This window comes from Prionailurus viverrinus, chromosome A1, assembly GCF_022837055.1.
Source record: "Prionailurus viverrinus isolate Anna chromosome A1, UM_Priviv_1.0, whole genome shotgun sequence".
Taxonomy (NCBI): Eukaryota; Metazoa; Chordata; class Mammalia; order Carnivora; family Felidae; genus Prionailurus; species Prionailurus viverrinus.
Genome location: NC_062561.1, coordinates 20,497,039 through 20,522,260, shown reverse-complemented (window position 1 = coordinate 20,522,260; position 25,222 = coordinate 20,497,039). Strand labels below are relative to the sequence as shown.

General features: G+C 47.5%; 1 protein-coding gene across 1 annotated transcript in view; it reads right to left on the bottom strand.

Annotated features, from left to right (window-relative positions):
- Window positions 1–4,010: 4,010 nt before the first annotated feature.
- Window positions 4,011–25,222, bottom strand: part of LOC125163498 (guanylate cyclase soluble subunit beta-2-like) — a 72,137-nt gene continuing 50,925 nt past the window's right edge. The window contains exons 13-17 of the mRNA XM_047855345.1: window positions 24,853–24,999; window positions 19,031–19,185; window positions 15,939–16,090; window positions 13,295–13,390; window positions 4,011–4,156 (exon numbers count right to left, since the gene is read on the bottom strand). Of these exons, the coding sequence (XP_047711301.1) occupies window positions 4,011–4,156; window positions 13,295–13,390; window positions 15,939–16,090; window positions 19,031–19,185; window positions 24,853–24,999 (696 nt within the window). The remainder of the gene's footprint in view (window positions 4,157–13,294; window positions 13,391–15,938; window positions 16,091–19,030; window positions 19,186–24,852; window positions 25,000–25,222) is intronic.

The following is a 25,222-nucleotide window of genomic DNA, read 5'->3' as shown; positions in this document are numbered from 1 at the left end:
GCCTTCACAGGGATGAGTTAAGCAGTTCGTTGACATATCATTATCACATTTTGAAGTTAAACAGCCACAGGAGCTATGAACTTGCATCACACGGCTCATTATTCCTCGATTTTTCTGCACTCCTGCAACATATTCTATTTATTTCACCATCTCCTGGGAGCGCTGGTCGCCTTTGTCCCCGTGACACAGCCAGTGGTGTAAAACTTCTGCATCTGTCAGATGTCTCCATGTGGAGCATAATTGCCTGATTTCCATTTGAAAGTACGGCCCTGACGTTACAAGTACATAGACCCACCAGTGATAACAATGATGCCCTGACACCTACAAGGGGGCGGGGAGTGCATAATGCTGTAACAAACGTGCGCACCAAACGCGGGCTCGCCTTCGGAGGGACCAGGTCTCAGTTTACAGCTGCAGATGAAGTGTTCCTCGGGAACAAAAAAATGAAAAAATAATAATAACAAAATAAAAAAAAAAAAGACTAAAGAAAAAGAAACCAACGGATTAGCATCAGCGTGGGTCTGGTGCAGCCAGATGGCTCTCTGTGGAAATCGAGCTTTCCCGCTTTCTTCCAGTAACCCCGACTAGCAGACAGCAAGCCTGCTAAGAGGGGAGAGAAATGATCTCATTCCTCAGCCAGGCGCGTGATTCGCCTTCTTTCTCGGGCTGAGGGAAAGCTGGAAAAGAAGACAGGGTGAGAAAGAAAAGGTGGGGGAGTTCAGGCTGTTGTAACGAATGAGCACTGGTACCTAGAGGAGGGGTGAGACCCCAGCCCCTGCCAGGCCCGGCGTTCGAAAACCAGGCTCAGATGGCCCTGGAGAAAGCCAGGTGAACGGGCAGAAGGGTGGCAGGAGGGGCATCCCGGCATATTGTCGTCCCCTCCACCCGCGCCCATGAACCCCACCTCCAGAGGCTGGTGTGTAAGGGTTGGGAGGTCGGGCTGGCTGTAGAAGCCACAGGATTAAGCTCTGGGCTCCCGTGGGGAAGGACGGTAGATGGTGTTTTCAAGTTCTTGCTAATGAAAACGTCCACCTCTCTCCATGGGCTGGAGGCCAGCAAGTCCGTAATAGCCCTTGGCTAGCTAGACCGGGTCAGAAGCCATCTGCTTGGATCTAAATCGGCCGTGCCCAGGACTGTGGCCTGCGGTGCAGGGAGCCGAGGGGCTGGCGCCAGACAGGGTGACAGGATGAAATGAACCTAACAGGTGGTAGGTGTGGGAGGGTCCCTCTCCCCCCAAGGTCCTAAGGCCTGGAGGGGGCTCCGTGTGGACTCGTTGCGCCTTCCCTGCTGAGCAAAGCATTCGCGGCTCATAAACAAAAGTCTGTTTCTGGAGTGACAGCCAGATGTTCAGCGGATGGGCATCAGGCAGACCACCAGATGTTGTCGGGAGAGCATAGCACTTGCAGAGGTGTGCAGAGGTACAGGCGTCCCCCAAGCCGACCTGCCCTCTTAGTGGACGGGCACACGCCCCAGCTTGGCAAGGGGGCCCCTGAGGGCTCCAGCGTCGAGGAGGGCATCCAAGAAAGAACGCTCCCTTGAGAGTGCCAGGGGCTCACAGAGCATGTCGGCAGCCCGGCCGGGTTTCTCTGGGCGCCGAAGTTCGTCTCCACCAGTGTTTACTCCCGAGTAAATAGCAGGCTCCGGAGGGATACCAAATGCACGATGTAGTCATTCATTTACAGCTGGAAATAATTATTTCAATCATAATAAACACTGAACAAAATCCTCTCCATTTTCACGCAAGGCGAGGGCACCTGCTTCCCAGTCTCCGGCGGTCTTAGGTATAACTGAGCGTTCAAGGGGCACATTCTGCTGGGGCCAAGGAAGCGAAGCGAGCTGCGGGTGGGGAGCCCTGGCTTCAGGCTCCCGCTCTGCGCCCTCCAAAACCAAAACAAAAAGCTGCCACTCTCCCAAACAGCTGTTTGCTCTCCTGTCTCCAGCCATGCTGCCACCTAACCGTGTTCATAGTCTTGGGCTGGGTTCTTGTGGCTCAAAGCTGAGCTAAAGGACTTCGAAGGAAAGTGTGCGCGGAAAGGAACAAGAATTGTGAGCCGGATCACTTTTGCTCGTTTCAGAGGCGCGTTTCAAGCACGTAAAAATTCCTCGCCTCTGAGGAGGGCTTGCAAAGCGTGGCTACCTCTTCTGAATGCTTTGCGTGTAGTTCGTGACATTCCTATGAGGCAGGTCCTCTAATTATCCCCGTTTTACACAAGGGACACTGAGGCACGGAGATGTTAAGCAACTTTCCCAAACTCACACAGCCAGGAACGTTGAATCCTGAAGCAGGATTCAGACCTGCCCCCCGCCCTGGCTCCAGGGTCCATACCTCCAGGCTGTCCTGCCTTTATTTGACCTAAGAACGTTGAGCAGGGTGCGTCTGGCCTGGGCTATTTGCCAGCACCGTCAGTGTGATCTCCGGCTGCTGAATCTGTGTGAGCTGGTTCCTCGTCCGTTGAGTGGGGAGGGCAAGACCTGACTTATTATGGGATTGTTGCCAGGAGCGGAAGTAACGTGTAACGTACATGCGCGGCCAGTGCCTAGCGTGTGTTTGGTGGTCAACAAACGTCAGTAGCTACTATTATTGGGAGCATCACGGGCATATTTGTGCTCTTGTATTTCCCCGAATCCTCACCAGAAAACAAAACAAAAACCCTGTGAGATAGGTGGGGCAGCTGTCACTAACCCTATTTTATAGCTGGAGAGATTGAGGTACCAAGAGGTCAAGCGGTAGAGTCAGGACAAGAACGCACATCTTTTGACTGAGCACTTTGCACTCATTCGAATCCTGGCTTGTTATACCCCTGCACCTGCCCGTTTCTAGACACAAAGCACTTGCTTTGCGGGCCGCACCTGCCCGTTTCTAGACACAAGACACGGTTGCCTCCCGGAAGGATAGAGCAAGGAATTCAGCTCTTGTTGCCTTCCCCTTCCCTTCTGCCCCTGGGATTGGCTGGGGGAACGGAGTCGGGTCCTGCCCGTGCCCTCCTGGGAATCGTCGGAGACAGTTAATGCCTCTTGGGACAAGTCAGGTCCTAGCAAGAATGACTCACAGAACCACGCGTGCCCTCAGATTTTCTTTATTATCTAGGTAAAACATACGTGCTAAGTTTCTGGCCATCCCCAAACGCAGATGCATAGTCCGAAGACCACATCTCTGCCTCCCCCCTGCCCGGGCCCATGCCTCTGAGAACATCTCCGGCGCTCTCTGCGGCAGAAGGTGTTTCCATGCCCGCAGCGACGAGTAGTAGAGGGGCCTTCTGTGTCGTGAAGGTGGCTGGCCAAGGGGCCTGGGTGTCTGACTTCATTCTGCTCTGCTTCCCTATCTTTCCTAAGTCTGCCCTTCCTGTGATTTTCACATTTTCCCCTGCATCCTACTTTCGGAAAGTCTCTGGGGATTGCAGCTTTCGTTCTATTGCTTCACATAATTCCCAGGGCTGGGAATGAAAATTATTTCCTTTCACAACCCCTGGCCGAGTGCCTTTCACGTCCCGGCTGTGTTATGGGGTGATTTATAAACTGCGGGGTCTGGGTCTCTTTCCTCCGCCTCTTCCTCCCCCTTCCCTCCCACCATCATTTAAAGCAAGACATTGCACACAACGCGCTCAGAGGTCAGGGTGTCCTCTGAAGCTGGCCACTGGGGCTTTTGCTCAGAGGCGAAGATTCAGTGGAACCCTAGCAATGAGAGCATGGAAGCCATTCACCCCTGTTAGAAGAAAACAGAAAGGGGCCCCTCAGCCGAACTTCTCATCTGTGGGAGCAAACAAGACGCAGTCTCAAAGTTGGCGGGGGCGGGGGGGGGGGGGGGTTGGCTTCGAACTGAGAATGTAAAAGACACTTTCCAAACCTGTCAGGATTGGGTTTCGTTTCTAGACTTCTATTCTCAAAGGGACAATGAGGAAGAGACGCAGCTTAAGACGTTCTGAACTGAGAAATGAAAAGAAGTTACTTTCCTTTGTCTCCATAAAACTAAGTTGGGGAAAAATTAAGCCCAGGCGTTCGTTTCCCCTCTGTTACAACAGAGCACAGAAACCAGACGGCAGAACGTCATTAGGAAAGCGAGGTGTCTCTGTCTGATCTGAAGACCGCTGTCTGTCAGCTGCCTCCACGGAGTCCTGTCCTGCCTCTGAACTCCCTTCAGGTGTCATTTCATCAGAAGCTGAAACAAGACAATGAGGTGAGCAAATCAGTCAAGCTTCAGACTGGCCTCAGTGGTCAGGGGGCTCCTGTCCGAGCCAGGCTCTGGGCTCCCTTTCCCACCTCCCCAGCCGGAGAACACCTTTGTAGCCGAGGCTGAGGAAGCCCAGGCAGACCTCGGCCTTGTTGCTGTTGTATTTCTTTCGGCCCACATTGTGTCATCTTGTTGGTCACATACCGAATCTTTACTTGTGCGTAGCTCACATAATCGCACCTCCAGACTTGCTGGCCTTGGGACTGTCTATGAGGTCTGAGCATCAGCAGGACACAGGCCGAGGGTCACACCCGGTATGGCCACAGTTCATTGTTAACCTCCCTGGGCCTCGTTTGTCCTCATCCGAAGAGCAGGGAAATAATGATTACACCGATCTCCCAAGATTGTGGTATTAACTAAATCAGATGATTGATACAAGGTGATTAACACAATGATAACGCAGAGTGTGAACTCAAAATGCCAGTTCTTATTCTAAGTATGGAAAAGAGCCCGGGGAGAGAAGGCACTGGAAAAGAACTACCTCGGGGAATGAGGCACGCAAGGAGGGAGGGTGGGGAGCAGGACTCAGAGAAGGAATGGAAGCAAGAAGGCAGATGGAAAGCCTTGTCTCGATCTCTTCCTGCTTTCCCTGTGGTTTCATTTGGAAAAGTTAGCATCTAAGATTTTAAAGTCATATATCATTCCTGCTTCTCTCTTTCTTTCCCTTTCTTTTTTTTTTTACACTAATCATTGCTCCAGAGACAGCCGAGTTCAGAGAGGTTCACGTATTAGATGTGCGGCTCTAGTGTTCTAGAAATTAGGAAATGCAGGAGGGGTTTCTATCTTCAGCCTTCTGCTCCCAAATTAATGAATGACTTCTTTTACCGTTAGGGACTGTTAGCATTTCAGACCTCTTCCTGAACCCGGTTCAGTGATTAACCTTGCTTTAAGATCTTAAAAGCGATGGGTAGTTTTCAGCACAAACAATTTGCTAATGTACTGGTCGTTAAAGAACATTAGTTCATGTGGAAAAATTTGGACTTACTGGGTCTGTCCCCAGTTTCTCCCCTGTCTCTAGCCCCGGATGAGGTGAGAACTTGGGAAAGGACCCTGGAGCAAACAAGGTGGGAGCTCCATGATTCTAGAACCATGTCACTGGGGCAACTCCTGGTGATGGCTCATATTGGAGTATTCGGCTCATGCCTAAGGTGGGGCTAATCTGACAAGGAATCAAGGTTTGTAACACCCTCAGATGTGACATTCTTATAGGGTATGGCCAAAATGGAGTTACTTAAGTGGAGATGTCATTAGCTATACGTTCATTGAGCTCCATAGTACGCCCTCCCCCTCCCACCCTGCCTTGCAAAATATTGAATCACCCTCAGCAATATTTTATGCTCTTTGGAAACTGTTAATTATTCAGATATGGGGTTTTTTTTGTTTTGTTTTGTTTTTGTGTTTTGCTAATTCTCTACAAGTTTTTATTATCCCTTTCACTTTGAATCACAGAATTTATGGCGGTAGAGTTTTCTTTGAAATATAAGCACTATTATATATTTTTTTTAAATTAATGTTTATTTTTGAGAGAGAGGGAGAGACAGAGTGTGAGCAGGGGAAGGGCAGAGAGAGAGGGAGACACAGAATCCAAAGCAGGCTCCAGGCTCTGAGCTGTTAACACAGAGCCTGACGCTGGGTCAAAAATAGCCCCAGCACTATTATAATGTTTAAAAGAAAGCAAATTTCTCAAAAACGGAATATGCAAGATTAATTATAAGCATAATGTGTTTGAAAAGTTTGAGGGGCGACTGGGTGGCTCAGTCGGTTAAGCGTCCGACTTCAGCTCAGGTCATGATCTCACGGTTCATGAGTTCGAGCCCCACATCAGGCTTTGTGCTGACAGCTCAGAGACTGGAGCCTGCTTCAGATTCTGTGTCTCCCTCTCTCTCTGCTCCTCCCCCACTCGTGCTCTCTCTCTCTCTCTCTCTCTCTCAAAAATAAATATCCATTTAAAAACTTTAAAAAATGAAAAAGAAAAGTTTGAGATCAGTTTTGCTGTGGTATTATGGCAAACAGAGAGGAAAGTAGTTGATTACTATTGAGAGGACATGACGGCAGCCAGGTCTGTCTCTAACCATCAGCCCTAAAAGGGGCAACTGAACTCCCCAGCTAATGTCTCCCCGTGCCTCAGTTTCTCCAGCTGTAAAAGGATCACTACACAACACATCTGCCTCCCACTCAACTCATAGGAAATGTTATGAGACCTGTAAGAGAAAATCTCCACAAGATAACATTGTGAGTGCAGAAATTTGTTTCGTGCCTTCGGAATTGGTACCAAAAGCGGGGGTCACCCTGACGAAGACACAAACCGACCAATACGGGGTTGGAGTTGCTAAAATAAGAGAATCCAGCAAAGGAAACCTTTTTGTTTACCTATCCACAGGGAGGCTCTATTTATGAGGTACCCCTGCATCCTGGCAGCACCATCATTTCTTTGTAGCCAAGGTGAATAATCTATTTTCTGGCTTACCTCTCGCAAAGAATTTTGGAAGTAAACTCAACACCAGGAAATAATATTTCACAGACCCTTTAGTCTCCCCATTCTTTGACACTTTCTCATGTTTTTCTTCCTTCTAATTTCTCTTCTTAGAAAGTTTTCAGCCTACCTTTCCTCACAGTTTCATTTCTCTTGCTCCCACGGCACATTTTTCTCTCTTCTAACTGGGTCTTTTGTTTTGTTTTGTTTTGTTTTGTTTTGTTTACTTTCTCGCTTGTGTGTAACTGTGGTCCTCTTTCTCCTCCATTCGTACCCATGTTTCCCTTGCGCTCTTATTAAACTCACTCATCTTCCTGTTTCCCTTTTCTGCCCCTGGAGAAAAAGTCCCTGATGGACAAGGGGAGAAAAATGACCAAGTAGCATTGTGTTGGGAGAACTGAGACAGCATATTGAAAGCTACCGGGCCAAACACAGCTTCATTTGAGTCAATGCCACCTGACGATTCAAACAAGCCTTGATCGGCATGGAATTGTAAGACTTTCCTGGAATTTCTACACATATATATTTGACATTTTACCCCAATCCCATTCCACACTCCAGATGGTGAAAGACTTTCCTTGTTTATTTGGGATGAATTCTCATTCATCCTCTTTCACTCTTACAATACTATTGCTCACAACCCCTGAGGACTGCCTACTGGTACCGTCATTTTGCTACAAGTTAATGTTCATTATTGCGCATCATTGGGAAAGGTAGTGCTGTGGTTGTGTCCTGATTGAGTATTACAATGTGCGTCTCCCATGGATGACTGACATCTAGGTACCTGAAATATTCTAGACATCAAAACTAAGTTGAACTAGGTTAGACTTTCTTGGAAACTTCAAAGGCAACTTGAGGACTCACAGAATATCAGCTACCTCACAGATGTATTCTGAATGTGCAGAAGTACACAATAATTGGAGTTTCCACTTGATGTGATGTAAATTGGCTTTTGGTGTACCACAGCACAAGTCGCATGGGAAACAACTATACCATAACATGTCAAGCTCGTTATGTCTTTTCCAAATATCCCTCTTCTCTTTTGAACTGTGTTTAAATATTCAAAGGAAAGAAATCCATCACCTCCCAAGTTACAGAACAATGTATGTGTGACAGTCCCCATTCTGTGCGGAGAAGCATCCATGCATATACACGCACGAGTACCCTAACACGCACAAGTGTGGAAGACGGGCACCAAACATTAGTAGTAGCCTCTCTGGGTGGTGGAATTACAGGTGCTTTTGCTTTCTTCTTTTGGTTTATCTGCACTTTCTGGTTTTAACGTAATGGTAATAATTAAATATTACTTCTATAATATAAATGAATAAGCAAATAATCTTCAGTTGAACAAACCAACACAACCCAGGAAACAATTAAAAGCAACACCAAAACCCACTTCGATATCTATTAAACATGAATTAAGTAAAAAAGAATGGTTGTAGAAAGAACCTTCCCTGGCTTGGGGAACAACCATCGCTGTGTATCATTGTCAAATGTGAACGTAGGGGATGCTGTAGTTCAGTAGGGGCAGCAAAGGCGAGTTCTGGGAAATATTCTCACCTTGGGATATATACGTGGAATTTGGGTCCGTGGCTGATCATTACAGACAGGACTCCATGAGTCATAAAGGATATGACATGGGGTTGTAAGAAGGAATTCTTACATTTGCGATTGAAATAATTCCTTGTCTGCATTCTGCATCTGTATTTAACCTCCTAGATAGAATAAGATGTGGGAAACCATATCTTGGTTTCAGTACTGAGTTTCCATGACTGGGGTGGGGGCTTTGGCCTGAGCCTGAAGTCTGACTCTCAGTTGAATCTTCTCAGTTGTCCCCATGACTTCACCCCATTGGAGTGCTCCCCACATGGAGCCTGCAGTTAGGTGTCCCCTCCCACCTGTACGTCTCACCCTGCACCCGGCCTGGCCTTTACCCTGAATGGTCTCCATGTGTGCAGAACAATTTATCTCCTCCTACTTGGTTCCAACTGAGTTCATTTTCCAACGAATCCACCTGATCTGGGGGACGGTCAGTCTGACCACACCATGCCGTTCATAAGTGTGAACAGAAAAAGGAGCCATGAATTCTAGAAGTGATATTCTTTGGGGGGAAACTCCACCAGTGATAGAATTTTATTCTAGTGATAAAAATGGTGCAGTGGGGTCACCAGGTTTCATGGGGGTGGTTTCCATTCTAGAATTCCTCTCCCCCTTGTCTCCTATTTCTGTCCACGGGCAAAAGAGGTCATGACCTGAAGGAATGAGATCTCCAGCTTCCAGAAGCCCCCGCATTCTCCAGAGATCAGAGCAGAGGCCGCATCCTTGATCTGCCTGTCCCTGCCATCACATATTTGTCAAGTGAGTGAATTCCCAACAATAGGGTCCCTAATTGACTAAGCAGCTGGCATATGTGACATGTCTTCAGCACTTTACAGTTTCCAGATCATACACAACCTCTCACATGTCCCTCAGAGCGACCAGGTAAAGCAGGCACTCGGCCTACAGGCTGAGAAAGAGGAAACAAAGCAGACTTGCCCAAACTGACACAGCTGGTTACTGGGCACCAGGATGTGGACATGGGCCCAGGAGTTCTGATTTCAAGCTAGTGCTCATTCTACCATGATGGTGGTTCCCTAGCCTGGCAGCTCTTCAGAATGCCCTGTGAAGATGGTTAACAAACCGGAGTTGGAAGGCCCCCTCTGAGCCCACTGAGGTAGGCTCTTGGGGTGAGGCCCAGCCATCCGAGTCTGATGCCTTCCCATGCCAATCAGCGCCTGAAGCCACATCCCAGTCGATGATGTCAAGGCTGACAAATGATTCTCGAGGCCAGTCCCAACACTGACAGTGTTCTTCCATTAGGAAACTCCCCGCTTGTAAAGAGTTCATTTATACTTCCCAGGATCTTCCTTCTACAGAACATTGTTGGGTTGACAGCGCAACTTCTAGAAAGCCTGAGGTTAAACACAGCTATGCCTCAGGGATAAAAGACACAACACGGGGAATATAGTCAATGGTATCGTAACAGCACTGCATGGTGACAGACGGTGGTGACACCGTGGCGAGCACAGCATAATGTACACATTCTCTTCGAATCACTGTGTCACACACCTGAAACTAATGTGACATCGTGTGTCAACAATACTTCAATATTAAAAAATAAATACATATGATGACCAGTCTTCTAGCAAAAAACAAAACAAAAACAAACAACAACAACAAAACAAAAAACACCCAGCTATGCCATTCATCAGCCCCAAAGAGAAGAGGTCAGGAACATCTGACAGCCATGCTTAGAAAGGCCTCAGATGGGCCGCTGAAAGGTCTGAGGGCCAGGAATACGGGCCCAGGCTCCTTCGCCTGGCTCCCAACCAGCGGGGCCCCAGCTCACTGGACACGTCTGGGAAAGACACTTGACTTGTATTGTCAAGACTCTGCAAAGTGAGGGGCGAGGACCTGCCAATTAAGTGACCACAGACTCCTGCTTGCGAGAATCACCCACGAGGAGGATGGCCCAGGGTGGGGAAGTTCCTCCTGTCAGGAAGACTGAGTCAGACTTGGGGGGAATCGGCGGAGCCCCCAGCAGGTAGACGGCTCAACTCAGAGAGGGACCCCTGTCGCCACCACCCTCCAGCGGAGCAGGTAGGAGTTGTGTAAGAAGTCCTTCAAACTGACTTAACCTGCCATGAACCCAGCAAGTGGTCTGGTTTATAAGACCTTGGGCTGATTTATAAGAAGGGGTCACCTCCAGAGAGGAGCCTGGGCTGCATGCCTAAGTGCTGTATACAGGTCAGCCTGGAACCCATTATTATAATTGCTGGGAGAATCAGTTAGGAGACAAGTCGAAGCAAGTCGAAATTTGAAAAACACAGTAACAGCGGTCTGTCGAGATGCCAGAAGAGCCTGCCAGCAGGGACAGCTGGAAGGCCAATTTTTTAGTCAATACTGAAAGGTGGTTGCTTAAATATCTGAGTCAACGCACACTGATTTCTCTCCGGCTCAATACTCCCGTTTAATTGCACTGGGGAGTCTCCCCACCGACACATCTAACACCCAAAACCATAGTGGGGTAGAAGAAAAGAGTGTTATTCAAGTGCAAATCAGGTCCTGGGTGCAGCCTGCAGGCCTGGGTCCTGCTGGAGTGTTTCCTATTGCCAGGGCAGGCAGACACTTGGGCTGGGCCTCACAGAGATTCAGGGAGCCCCCCCCCCCTTTGAAAGAGGGCCAAGGGAAGGGGTGAACATCACATCTCAGCCGGCCCTCAGAGAGGGGCCTGTGTGGTTTGCTCCCCGCCTCTGCAGCTCTGTGCACAGAGGGGGAGAGGGAGGCAGGGAAGCGCCTGCTTCCCACATCTGGGAGCCAAGTCAGATGGGAATGGATGCCCCTGGAAAGCGATCAGAAGTGTGGCAACCAGGTGACGACCTGGTGAGGTTGATGGCGGACGTGATGGATGAGGTGAGTCTTCAATGGCCTTCCAACTGCCTAGAGGTTGGGAGGCAGGCAGAACCCTGAGGTACCAAGAGCCAACAGCCTAATCGTCAGGGTCCTGACAGGTTTTGGCTGCTAAAAGAAGCACTTTCCCATAATGACGCCCACGTAGGGGCCAACCGGAATGGCCCCGAGGCTGGAGGTGAGAGTGGGGGCTCCTGCAGTGACCTGGCACCCTCAGTGCTAAGTGTGACATTATCACATGTAGCCCCAAACCCACCAGAACTGAGACCTAAATCACAATGACAAGGCAGGCCCTGGGAGCAGGTGACGTGAATCCTTCAAGGGGAAACTCTACGTCCGCTGTCCGCCATCAGAGATGAGGAAGAAGCCTGTGTGTCGCGCTAAACTCAAACTCCGATTCCCTGGGGAAGTTGTGCAAAGCAATTTCTGATCTGGTAGGTCTGAGTCTGGACGGCCAGAGTGAGGCCCGGTGGCTCAGCTGCCCTCTGTCCTCATTTCCAAACCTCTGGCTCATACCACACGTGTTATCATTCACCCACACTGTGTGAGCTGGTCCTCACTAATACGCCTGCTAATCACACTCAGAAACAGCCAAAACGCTGCTCAGTCGGGGCCCAGAGGATCTGAGAGAAACATGGCGGGGCACCGTGAAGTCTGGAGGTCCCCAGGCCTACCACCTGGGGAAACCGAAATTGTTTGGGTCCATTGCTCACCTGAATACAGGCTGCTGAGACAAACAAGCATGAGGATCAAGTCCTACTTCTTCCAATTACTAGCTGTGGGACTTCATCGAAATTACATCACCTTTATGAACTTCAACTTTCTTACCTCTGTTACGGGAACAGTCACAGGACTCTTGTGTCAAATGAGATAAAGTGGGTAAAATGCCCAGGACGAACTTGTTGCCCAACAAATGCCAGTTCTCTACCCATCCAGTTTTCACCCCCAAACTGAAGTGACCTCAGTTTCTCCTTCTTCAGTTGTTGGTATTGGTGTATGTCCAGGAAAGCAGCAGTTGGAGGAGATACCGAATCAGGGGCCCAGCTGAGAAACTTCTGTCTCATGTTAAGCAAGAAGCCCAGCTCCTGCCAAGACCTGTTCATCCCTCCTGTGGAGGCATCCCCATGTAGCGCAAGTTTGAACAATGAATTTGTTCCCCTTCCTAGAGCACGAAGGGTTCTTAGACTTCCCATTCCGAGCTGTTTATGGAGCAGTCACTTAGGAACTCAAGTGGTAGAGACCTTCGCCCATGGAACATTTCCATGGAGCTCCCATCGCTCCCTGCCTTGCCCCTTACTTACACTCAGACTTTCTGTGTGTGGATAGGAAAGCTCAAAACCACGCTGGCCAGGGCTTCTGCTTACCTCTCATCCCCTACTGCCCCCTTCCTCTTCTACTCCTCTTTAGACGTCTACACTGGCCGTTGTCGTCTTCTTCTTCTTCTTCTTCTTCCTCCTCCTCCTCCTCTTCCTCCTCCTTCTTCTTCTTCTTCTTCTTCTTCCTTCTTCTTCTTCTTCTTCTTCTTTTTCTTCTTCTTCTTCTTCTTCTTTCTTCTTCTTCTTCTTCTTCTTCTTCTTCTTCTTCTTCTTCTTTCTTCTTCTTCTTCTTCTTCTTCTTCTTCTTCTTCTTCTTTCTTCTTCTTCTTCTTCCTCCTCCTCCTCCTCCTCCTCTTTCTTCTTCTTCTTCTTCTTCTTCTTCTTTCTTCTTTCTTCTTCTTCTTCTTCTTCTTCTTCTTCTTCTTCTTTCTTCTTCTTCTTCTTCTTTTTCTTCTTCTTCTTCTTCTTTCTTCTTCTTCACCATGCTCATGTTTGCTTAGACCATGGCACTGTCTGAAAGTCCCCATGACAGCCGCATGGCTGGCTCTTATCCTGCACATTTCAGCTTAAATCCTGCTGCCCCGAAGGAGCCTCCATTGCCCTCTTCTCCATTGCCCAGTTTTTCATTTTCTTCCTAACATCGGTCGCTACCTAAAGTGATCTTATTTATTTGCTCTATGTTGTGTGTCTTCCACAACTAAAACGCAGGCTGTATGAAGGCAGGGACTCCACCTGAACTGCCCCACCCCCCCACGAGCCACACCTCTGAACCCACCGATTCTCCTGCCCCGCGGCGCTGGGGGTGTCTGTAGTGGTCAGTGAACTCACCATCTGCTGTGTCACTCTTCAGGGACAGCTGCCTACTGTCCTTGTACTGCATGATGGCAACAGCTGCTCTGTCTTGACGTCCTTGAGTAGTTGCTTCTGCGAACAAGCAGGTGGGGAAGGGAAAGTGAGGGTGGCAAGCCAACCTCATGAGCTGCAGAAGTGGGGGCCTTTCTTTGGTGCCTCTGAACATCAGCCGCCCCGTGGGTATTTCCTCAGGTGCCCGTCGTGTGAAGGACTTGCTGGACAGTGGTTCCACCTGTTAAATGTCACTGCTGGGGAGATTATGTGACATTTAATATGTTTAATGCATTCACCAGCTAGAAGATGAATCAGTAAATGCACTTGCTTTGGAGAACAAAAGGGAGAAAGGAGAATGGTTTGAGCAAGAGCGCTCCGGGGTGCCATCCTTTCTTGCTCCTGTTACCTCCCGGGTGCCCCCTCCTGCCAGGTGGGGGAGGAGCTAGGACCCACAAGGGCACCGGAAGGTCACTGCTGAGGCCCTCTCACCCTGATCCACTGCAGTTACCCATAGTTCTTAGCGTGGGCCTCAGTGCCACTCTGCTCACTTTCATCTCCTTGGACTTCTTCCCGCGCCTCCCCCAAATCACCCAAAACACCAGTGTGTGTGTCCTATGGGAGATATTCTGAGGAAAGAGGCCAATTCAGGAAGAACATTAGCGTGCATATTAGTGTTTCTGCATCCCCCTCCCCCATCACTGGCTTTGAGAGGCTGGGTCTTGCTGTGTGGGGCAAAGTCCCTTGGCCCCTGCAGGCTAATAGGATCATGTTTGGGGGCCATCTCCAGCACTGGGTTGCAGTGGGGATGGGAGGGGCAGGCACTCCCTTCCCCAGGGCTCGAACCTCCGCTCCTGGCAGGAGATCCTAGGCTGATGGGGAGGGGGAAATGGAGAGAAGCATGGAAAGAAAAAAGGCTGAGATCTTTCTGCCATTTCTCTGCATGGAGATACCTGGCCAAGGAGGTCAGGAGTGGGGCTGACGTCAGCCCAGAGGAACAGGTGACTTTCCTTTGCCATCAACCATACCTGGGGAGATATCTCCCCCCACCAAAGTGTGCTTTTCCCCAACTTGCACAGAGATGCTGTTTAGGGTCCAGAAGGGGCTAGCCCTCCCTCTCTTTCACACCCTTTCTCTTTCTCAAGGTCCACAGTGAAATCTTTAACTGAGGCACCTTACTCATATTCTACTGTTGGTTAGTATTGTTTTTCCAGCTAAGAACCGAAAGCGGTTTAGAGTCGACTGACCCACGCCATGTTCTAGAATCCTGTTTCTCAAACTTTCCCATCTGAGAACCCCTGCGGGGGCAACAAGGGAGAAAGCGGTATCGGGTTTCAGCTAGGTGCATCTGGGCTGGATGCTGTTGCGTCCTGGTGCTAAAGCCTCCAGCTCCGTCTCTCCTCTCACACAATCAGGTGGCACAACGCCTCTCCCCATTTACGTTGTCTAGTTCTGACAACAAAGCAAAAAAAAGGGGGGGAAAACCTTGCTTCTCCCTTGTGGGGAGGGCATGCTGGTGGGAGGGAGAAGGTGATGTCATGGGCGAGGCACCTTGAGCCTAGAAATTCAGGCCCAAAACTCTGTTAAGGGTCCCTCTGGTCTATACCAGCCAAAGTTATTCCTAGTTTTTAACTTAGATCTCTCTATCTCAGTGTCTGCATCAGTCAAATGTGGCCCCAACCCGTCCCAGCTCACAGGGAGACCGATGCGAGGTGGACGTGCTATGAAAACAATATTTCAAGCTCTTCAAATACCCATCTCTTTATTGGGATAGCCCCACTTTAAAAAATAGTAACGTTAACCCGTGTGTCCCAAAGAGACCTCCCGCACGTATTAGCAACCAGAAACCCCTGGGTTTCGAGATTTTCCTTGGCAAGCCCCTGGAGCAGCTAGAGATTAGCTCCTGTCAGAAAGAATCCACTTCCTCCTCCACTTTGCTTCAGAGGTTCAGGGAGGTTTTCCCCCTGCTCCTGGGTTCCCCCGTCGGGTCAGCACCTCCCAGCATTAACCAGGGCAGATGTTAAGGGGCCCTGACCACGTGGGGCGGAGGGGCCTGCCTGGCAGCCGATAGAAACCTCCTCATTGGATTCCATCTGCTGCGGCACCGTGAGCCAAATGGGGATCCCTGGGCTGGCTTAGCACTGGGTTGTTTTAACCTAAACTCACTCTCCTGTCATTCCTGGAGCTGTGTGAGTCACAGATTTTGTCCTTCTTCCCAGTTTTAGAAGCCAGCAGAAAACGAGAAAGGTGGATGGTTTCAGGGTGTGAGGAAAGCCAGTCCTGGAGTCTCCTCTGAGGCTGAGAAGCAGAGAGCTTCTAAAGGCATCCCCCAACTGCAGGACAGACAGATGTGAAAGCCCCCTTGCAGGACCAGCAAGAACCTTGAAAATGAATGCATGAGGGACCCTTTAGGCTGGGCCCATCAGCCCAGCTCCAGGGGCATCAGACTACCCCGGATGCAAGTGTTCATCCTGGTTGCTCTGATCCTTGGGAGCCTCGACCCAAAGAAAGTCGTGCAAAGGGATGACCCACGCTGACTTCACATGCCCAAGGGCCCCACTAAACACATCTGAAGTTGTTAGTGGAAAAAATATCTGACACTGAGATGCAGCTTCTCTTTTCTGCTCACCCTTGCGATCAAGCCGGCTGTGAGGTCTGCCCATGATCTCGTCCTCCGAGGCATGCAGGTTCCGGATCAGAAAGTAGGTGGTCATTTTCCCTTTCCCTTTCACTTCGATTTCGCCCCTCTCAACTATTTCAAACCCTTCATTCTCCAGAGCTCTGCACAGAGAGAACAAATCACACCAGGTAGCAAAGATCACGGATGTAGAACTTAAGCTTTGGCAACAATGGAGAGGGTGACGCGGAAGTGTGCGCCAGCCCCACGTGGTTCTGAAGCAGGAGGCTCCTTGGAGATCAGCGCTCTCCTTTCCATCTTCCCCAGGCACCCCGTTACCCCAGCTTGCTCATCCTAACCACCCAAGCTTGCTCCCTGACTTCTGGCTGCCAAGGAACGGAAGGGAAGGGTGTAGGGAGGGGGCCTGTGAAAAGAGACAGAGCTATGGGATACCTACGGAATGCTTTCTTGCTTATTTATTTACTGGCTGTCGCCAGCTAATGGAGAGAAACCACAGAACAGTGCAGACCAGAGATTTTCTAATTCGTGGTCAGCTGCCTCAGCCAGGTCTTAGCACTCACTGACCTTCCCTTGTCCCTTCCCAGTTTTGTGGAGTTTTCAGACCTTCACTGTTCTCCTCAAGTCCCCCCACTTGGCATCTGCTTTCCTCACCCTCAAGTCACTGTGCTTCCTACCTTGTGATCTGATTCTTGTATGAAGTTTTAACCATTTATAGGTAAGACCCCACAGCCTCTCACCCCACCGGCTACACGCCCCCTTTTCCCCAGTCTTTGAGGATGAGGTGTCTCAGAGGATGCCGTGTCTTGTGCAGGGGCACCCGATCGATGTCCCTTCCCGCTTGCTCAAGGCCTGGCCCAACCAGCCACTTCTCACTTTCTCTCCGGCTCCCACCGTCTGCATCCTCCCTCAGCCTGCTAGCCTGCTAAGGTCCCTTCCTTCCCAAACAGAAGCAAAAACCTTCCCACGTTATCATCTCCTCCCTTAATCCTATACACTCTCTCCCACTTATCCTTCAACCCATATCCCAGCGTCTATCCCCACCATTCTACCACAACTACTTCTAATCGTGTCCTCAAAACCTCTGGTGCACGTGTTTCAGTCCCTGTCACTATTTTGACACTTTTGTTCAATTCCTCCTCCCTAAAAATATCTCCAAGGGTGCCTCTCACCCTGAACTCTGCCGTTTCTTTCTTATTTCTTTTGCCTCTCACACGGGCCCCTCTTCATCCACCTGCCACTTAAATGTTGGTTCTTTGCGCTGCTCTTTTCCCACCGCACCTTTCCCAGGTGATCTCATCAATCCCCTGGCTGAATTACCAACCATATGTTGCTTTCGCCAAGTTGGGAGCCCCAGCCAACACCTCAACTCCATATTTCATCCATCCATGTAATGGCACCTCTACCTAGGATGCTCTGCGGTTCCTTTGAATTCAACACTTCCGAACCTGAACTCATCGTCTGCCCCTGTAGACTGGAAGCCCTCTTACCTGTCCTGTCTCCAGTGGTGAGATTCAGGTCGCTGTCACCCAGGATGGAGGCCTGGGAGACATTCGAGGCTTCTCCCTCTTTCTCATTCTCCATTTCTAGCAGTTACCAGGTTCAGCTGATTTTACTTTCTCCCAAATTCCCACCACCAATGCTCTGGCTCAAACCCAGCTCCTAACAGGTCCTCTCTGTCCTGTTTCCTGATCCTCAAATCTGTCCTCGCACAGTCTTTTTTTTTCAAGTTTATTTATTTTGAGAGAGAGAGAGAGAATAAGTGGGAGAGGGGTGGAGAGGGAGAGGAAGAGAGAGAGAATCCCAAACAGGCCCCACACCATCAGCGTAGAACCTGATGTGGGGCTCGAACTCACAAACCATGAGATCATGACCTAAGCCAAAGTCCGATGCTTAACCAACTAAGCCACCCAGGTACACCCAGGTACACCCTGTCCTTGCATGGTCTTGAGTATCAGCATCACATAAAACCCTGGGCCCCCCATTGTCTCCAATCTCACACTCCCCGGGGGCTCTTCTCCACCTACAATGCACACCCTTGCTCTTCGACAGGGCACACACAGCTCACGCTACTTTCTGCTCCATATTGTCTACTCTAGCAAGCTAAATTGTAGTTCTTAGCTCCTACTCTACATCTGTGCTGGTACTGCTGGGTTTTCTCCCCCAAAGCCTCAGCTTTGGCTAAATCCTACTCGGAACTCCTTGTTCAAGATTCAGCTCAGGAATCTCTTCCTCCACAAAGGATTTCTTTACTGGATGAGGCACCCCGCTTAGTCTCCCAAGACACACACGCTTGAATTACCTCAAGCACAAGAGTACAGTGGATAAAGCAGGGACTCAGAGCCTCACCCCACATTTGATCTGGGCTCTTTTCCTTCCTAGCCAACTTGGGACCCGAAGCAAGTCATTAACTTTTTTGTGCCTGATTTTTTTTTCTCCTCTGTAGATAAGAATAATAGTACATTTTCACAGAGCCGTTGTGAGAGTAAGTGAACATATACATATATAAAATAACTCAGAACAGAATTTGGTTCACCTCCTGTAAGGTCTCAAGAAACCATAAGTATTATTTTATGCTTATCTTTACCATTGTACTTACCACACTTTCAAAATAATTATTAGTGAACACTTCTTTCTTTTTCTGCGAGACCAAGGGTCAGCACACTTTTTTTGCAAAAGACCAGAGAGTAAATATTTTCAGCTTTGCAGGCCATACGGCCTCTGCCACAGCTCCTCGACTCTGCTGTTGTCCCATGAGAGCAGCCATAGACAATGTGTAAATCAACAAGCATGGCTGTGTTCCAATAAAACTTTATTTACAAAAAACAAGCAGCAGACTAGATTTGGCCTATGACTATGCTTTGCCAATCCCTGCGTTAGACCATATGCTCCTTGGGAGCAAAACTATCTTATGGAAGAGGCTCGACAGTTTTTGTTGTCTGGTACAAGGTCTTCTATAAGCCAGCGTGGCACGGGAGAAGAACCACGGGTTTCCTTCACTACCCCCGATCCCACGGCTGCCAGGCACCGTGAGCATTCTGTAAGTAGGAAAAGACAAAGGAAGGAAGGAATAAATGAATGGCTACCTGTAGGCCGTGGGGCTGAGGTGCACTTTATTGGGAAGCCCGTGACTCTCCATCCTAGAAGCCGTGTTCACAGTGTCACCGAACAAACAGTACCGCGGCATCTTGTCTCCCACCACACCTGCTAAGACTGGTCCCGTGTGGATCCCCACTCTGATCTGTACAAAGAGAATCTCACTGAAAAGGGACTGCCGAATACTCTTGCTTTTATTTTTAAATTAAGGTATAATATACCTAAAACGGAAAGACAGATCTTCAGCATTTAGCTCCGTGAGTTTTGACAGGAGCATATACCCTATAATCCACCATCCAGAATAAAACACAGACTACTTTCATTACTTCGCGACTTCCCCTTGTTGCCCTTTCCAGTTAAGTTCCCTCCCTCTCTGCAGGGGTAACAGCTTCCTCATTTCTTTTACAAAGAATTATTTGCCTGTTCTAGGACTATGCACAAATGGAATCATAGAGCATATTGTTCTGTGCCTGCCTTCATTTATCCAGTTGAATGTTTCTGAGATTCATCCATGTTGTTGTATGTTTCAGTCGTTCATTCTTCTATTACTGCAACTGTTCTATTGTAAAAACATACCGCAGTTTCTTTATCCAGGCTTCTAACTTCACGAACATTTGGGTTATTTCCAGTTTGGGGCCATTAGGAACACTCTTATACAGATCTGTTTGTAGACACACATTTTCATTTTTCTTAGGTAAGTGCCTACAGGTAGAATTCCTGGATCACAAGGTAGATGCGTATTTAATGTTACAAAAAAAAACCAAAATCAGACCATTTGCTAGCAATTTTCCAGAGTGTTTGCACCATTTTACATTCTCATCAGCAATGTGACACTCCAGTTGCTCCACAGTCTCACCATCATTTGGTCTTCTGGTGGGTGTGAAATGCTACCTCGTTGTGGTCTTAATTTGCATGTTGCTGACGGCTAACGATGTTAAGCACATTTTCATGCAGCTTGTGTCCGTTCTTGTACCTTTTTTCTTGAAAAGTCTGTTCAAGAGTTTGCTCATATAAAAACCGGGATTATCTTTCATCGTTAATATAGAGGAGTTCTCTACTATATGCTTGGATATGGGATACACATATATTTCAAGTATTTTTCCCATTCTGTATACCCACAGACTGAGTGGCTTCAACAACAGGAATTTATTTTCTCCCAGTTCTGGAGGCTGGAAGTATGAGATCGAAGTGTTGGCAGGCTTCGTTCCCTCTGCAGCATCTCCCCTGGGTTTGTGGATGGCCTCACATAGTCTCTTCTTTGTGCCTGTGCATCCCTGGTGTTTCTTCCTATGTCCAGATTTCCTCTTCTTGCAAGGACACCAGTCAAATGGGATTAGGGCCCACCCTAACAGCTTCATTTTAACTTGACCACCTCTGTAAAGGCCCTATATCCACATATTGTCATATACTGAGGCCTGGGGGGTAAAGCATCGATATATGAATTGGGGGGGGGGAACAAAATTTGGCCCACAATAATGAGGTTTATCAGGTTTTTTTACTTTCACGATTAATATTTTTTGTGTCCAATCTAAGAAATGAGTGCTTACCCCAAATTCATGGAGCTATTCGCCTATATTTCCTTCAAAAAGCTTTATGGTTCTAGCATTTATGTTTACATCTGTGATATATAGCAAATTAATTTTTATATATGAAGGATTGAGGTACATTTTTCTTTCCGTATGTATTTTCAATTAAAATGAACCATTTCTTTTTTAAAATTTTTAAAAATACTTTTATTTATTTTTGAGAGAGAGAGATTGCAAGTGAGGGAGGGGCAGAGAGAGAGAGGGAGACACAGAATCTGAAGCAAGTTCCAGGCTCTGAGCTGTCAGCGCAGAGCCTGAAACAGGGCTCGAACTCATAAACTGCGAGATCATGACCTGAGCTGAAGTCGGATACTTAACCGACTGAGCTACCCAGCTGCCCCAGAAATGAACCATTTCTTAAAAAGAAATTCCTTTCCCTGCTGACCTGATTTTGTGCCTTGGTTAAAAATTAATTGACTTTTGGGGCGCCTGGGTGGCGCAGTCGGTTAAGCGTCCGACTTCAGCCAGGTCACGATCTCGCGGTCCGTGAGTTCGAGCCCCGCGTCAGGCTCTGGGCTGATGGCTCGGAGCCTGGAGCCTGTTTCTGATTCTGTGTCTCCCGCTCTCTCTGCCCCTCCCCCGTTCATGCTCTGTCTCTCTCTGTCCCAAAAATAAATAAAAAAACGTTGAGAAAAAAAAAATTAATTGACTTTAAATATGTAGTTTCTTTCTGGGCTCTCTGTACTGCTCCAATGATCCACGTGTATCCTTCTAATTTCACTCTGTCTTTGTTAGTGTAGCTTTACAGTAAATCTTGCAATTAGGTAGTGCAAGTCCTCCAGTTTTCTTATTTTCCAACATTTAAAACTAAATTTAGGTAGTTTGTTTTTATTTCATTTTCCAAATTTTTGTCCTTAGTATATACATATTCAACTAATTTTTGTGCGCTGTCCTTATATCCTGTGACCTGGGTATTTTGATCTAGCTGAGGTTTTATAAGTGCCCCACCGTCTTTGTAAAAAGATCATTTTACATCTTCCCTTCCAATCTTTATGTCTTAGATTTCTTTTTCTTGCGGAATTGCACTGAGTAGGGCTTTTGGTATTTAAGAATGGAAGTGCTTATCTCTGTATTTATCCTGTTTGGGTTTGCTAAGCTCTTGGATATGTAAGTTGATATCCTTCATCAATGTTGGAAAATTCTCAGTCATTATTTCTTCACATATTTCTTCCGACCCAGTCTCACTGTATCCTTCTAGGACCCTAGTTCCATTTGATATTGTCCTACAGATCTAGGATGTGCTGTTTCATTTTTTTCACCCTACTTCCTTCTCTGTGTTTCAGTGTATTGTTCATTTGCACAATCCTTGATCCTTTCCTTTACTGTGTCTAGAATCTGTTAAAGCCCTAAAATGAATTCTCTATTCCCGATTTCTGATATCATGGTTTCCATTTCCATTGGATAGATAGATTAATAGATAGTTATAGATAGATAGCATGTATTTCCCATCTGTTCAAACCAGTTCCCCTTTTCCAGTAGATCTCCTAAAATCTTTATTGTAGTTATTGAAAAGATTCTGTCCCATAATTCCAACATCCAGGCCATTTTCAGACCTGCTTCTGTTGACTATTTCCTCTCTTGGCTATACACTAAACCACATTTTTCTTGATTTTCTAGCATGTCATATTAATTATTTAGTTGTATGTTCTATATTGTATGTGAAAGTACAGTAGAAACTGAAGTAGATAATATTCAGTGTTCAGTAAAGTTCAAATCTCTTTTTTTGTCAGGCTGCTAGAGTGGAGACTGAGTGAATTTTATCTGTATTTGAATTGAGTCTGGGCTTCTTTTGCCAAGATACTGCTAGATTCCATGCAATATATGATTTCATATATTAAGAAGGCTAGATCAGGATTTTATCGCCATCAGGGCTCAAGATGTGGGGACAAGCAAGGATCTGAGAACCTCCTTACACTTTACAGTAAGTCTCCGGCTTTCTAAATTGTGGAAGATCTCTTTCTGATTTACAGCCTAATTGTGAGGTGAGGTGTTTGGGGGTCTCTTTGCTCTTTAGTCCCATGCTGGCTCTCTGCACATTGGGAGATTTCTCTTTACCATTCTTCTCTGCCCTTAGACTTCAAAGTGTCATTGTAGTGCACTTGGTAAAGGCCAAGAATACCTCACAGGGATTTCTGTCTGTTCTCTGACTCTAACCCTACCTTTTCATGGGCCATTGACTCGCATTTGGAGAATGTGCCTCACATGCCTCAGGGACTGGGGGTTTCTCTCAGTTCTCCTCCTAACCCCATCCTTTGACTGAATAACCACATGTACTTGGTGAAGGCCTGTGGGAGAGTTGGTAGACGGGTACAGATTCTGTGGCTAGAACTGACGAAAGACAGGATCTTTGGGATCCTAACCTATCATTCTGGCCTCCATGTGGCCATTAAAGTTCACTAAAATTCAGACTGGTTTCTTCTCACCCTCACCTGCAGCTCTACTAGACATGAACATAACTGTGGGTGTCCTCTTTGAAAGGGCTGGTTGCTTTCTGGAATCAGTTTATTTCTATTTCTTTGCTCACTAAGTTTTTTTAACGACTAGTATGGGAAGAGCAGCCTATTGCAGCTTTCTGTGTCCTAACCAGACTTAGTTATCTTTTCAGGCTAGATTTTCTTCTCCCTGAAATAAGAAGATGCCTTCCTCTAGGAAAATGAGCCTGTCAAACACCGAGAATACTGTCTCATGCAGAGTAGGACCTCAGTACATGTGCATTGAAGGAAATGTGAATAAAATAGTAGAAGATCTCAAAGAGTAATAATTTAAAAATTGTTGAAATGGCAGCACAGTTCTTCTAAGAGAGTGAAATGCTTCAAGTCCTTTTCCCTACTTCCTTAAATAAACCCACACGGTAGGTTGTTTCTGGAGGATATTTAATGATGCTCCTATGTCCCTATTCTTATCTTAAACTTGATAACATCTTTTCCTGCTTTCTTCTGGGTAAAATCCACCAGGATAGTTTCCAGGAATTCATTGTTTAATTTCATTCTTACTGGTATGACATTACTGTCATCTCTATAGCTATGCCTTTTACACACACGCACGTGCACACACACACACACACACACACACACTTTACACAATGGTATATATTCAATCCTTTTTTTCTTTAATGGCTTATATTAGAGCCCTTTAACTGAAACGCATATCCCTTATCTGACCTTCTTATCTCATTCCCTCCCATCTTGATTTTTTTATTTATGATCCTGGGGCTTTTATTCAACGGATGTATCTGCGTGTTTCCAACGGACCAAATATTGTGGATATGTAGTTCCTGCAATTACGTAAAGCCGGCTTTTACTCAGAAGCACGCAGTGCATACCGGAACCAGAACCTGCAGCATTTCTCAGTGTCTGACTTGTGGTGAAGGTGAGCTGAACACATCTTCAGAATCTCCTACATAAGGGTCATAATTTAGAAAAATCCGATTCTGTCTTATACTTGTCTATTGAGTTTTGGTTGGCTGTGTAGTTTATTTTGAAGACCTGACTGCCAGGATCAGGGAAGGGATTGCATTTTAAAATGCAGAAGCCCTGCTCTAAGGCATCTCAGGGCGTCAAGGATCTGCTGAGCAGACAGAAGACGACACCTGCTTTTCATCTCCCAAATTGTCCATCTTTTACAGTGTGAACAAATGTCCATGCCTGGAAGAGCAGGTTCCTGTGAGAAAGGTGGGAAGACGTCTCACTCAGGGCCACGTGGTGGGAGGAAAGCTGTTCTAAATCTCTCATGGCATCGTGGTGTCCGAGCTGCTGGCTGGAAGCAGTTTCCCGCCTCAGCCTGACTTGACCTGGGAGAGGACATGCTGAGTACACAGTTTCCCCAGGGGCGGGCGGGGGTGAGCCACTTGTTAGGTTGGATGCTCAAATAAAAAAGCAGGCGTTACGAACGAGCCAGATACCAAGACGGATCGGGCCCTGCAAAGCAAGTGGAGAGGCTTGCTCAGCACCGTCCCAAGCTATCGAGAAAGACGCTCGTGGTAAATCACATGAGAATCCCACGCTCCAAAGCCTCCCCTGAAATTTAAGAAAAGTTGGGACGATGATATCTTTGCTAATATTTCTATTACTTAAAACATATTCAAGAGAAGACAAGAGTTGGGAGATGTTACCCATCGTACCTACTGTAACATGCCCAGCAGCCACGTGAGCAGACTAATAAACAGAATTCTACTTTGTAGTGTGCGGGATGGTTGATATCAAACAGAGTACTCGGTTTCTCTCTACCTGGATGGGCTCTCCAGTAACAGGATTCATCACTTCTTTTGCAGAAATTCTCATCCCCAGAGCAAAGTTAGCCACTCTTTGAGCATGACTCCCAATGGGCACTGGTACGCCCCCTACCACCATGTAGGCATCTCCTATAGTTTCCACCTGTAAGAGGGAAGAGAGGGTGTTCAGATGGTTTCCTTCATGCATTCAATATATCACTAAATATTTTTGTCATTTTCCACATATTGACAGAAGGACCATATCGAAGCTGGTGGTTATTGGCCAGGAGTATACGGAGCATAAGGGAGGGTGAGAGGAAAACTGACTCAGGAAACCACCAATGAGCTAGCCCAAAGGGCTTTCTGCTTCTGGTGGAAGCTCCATA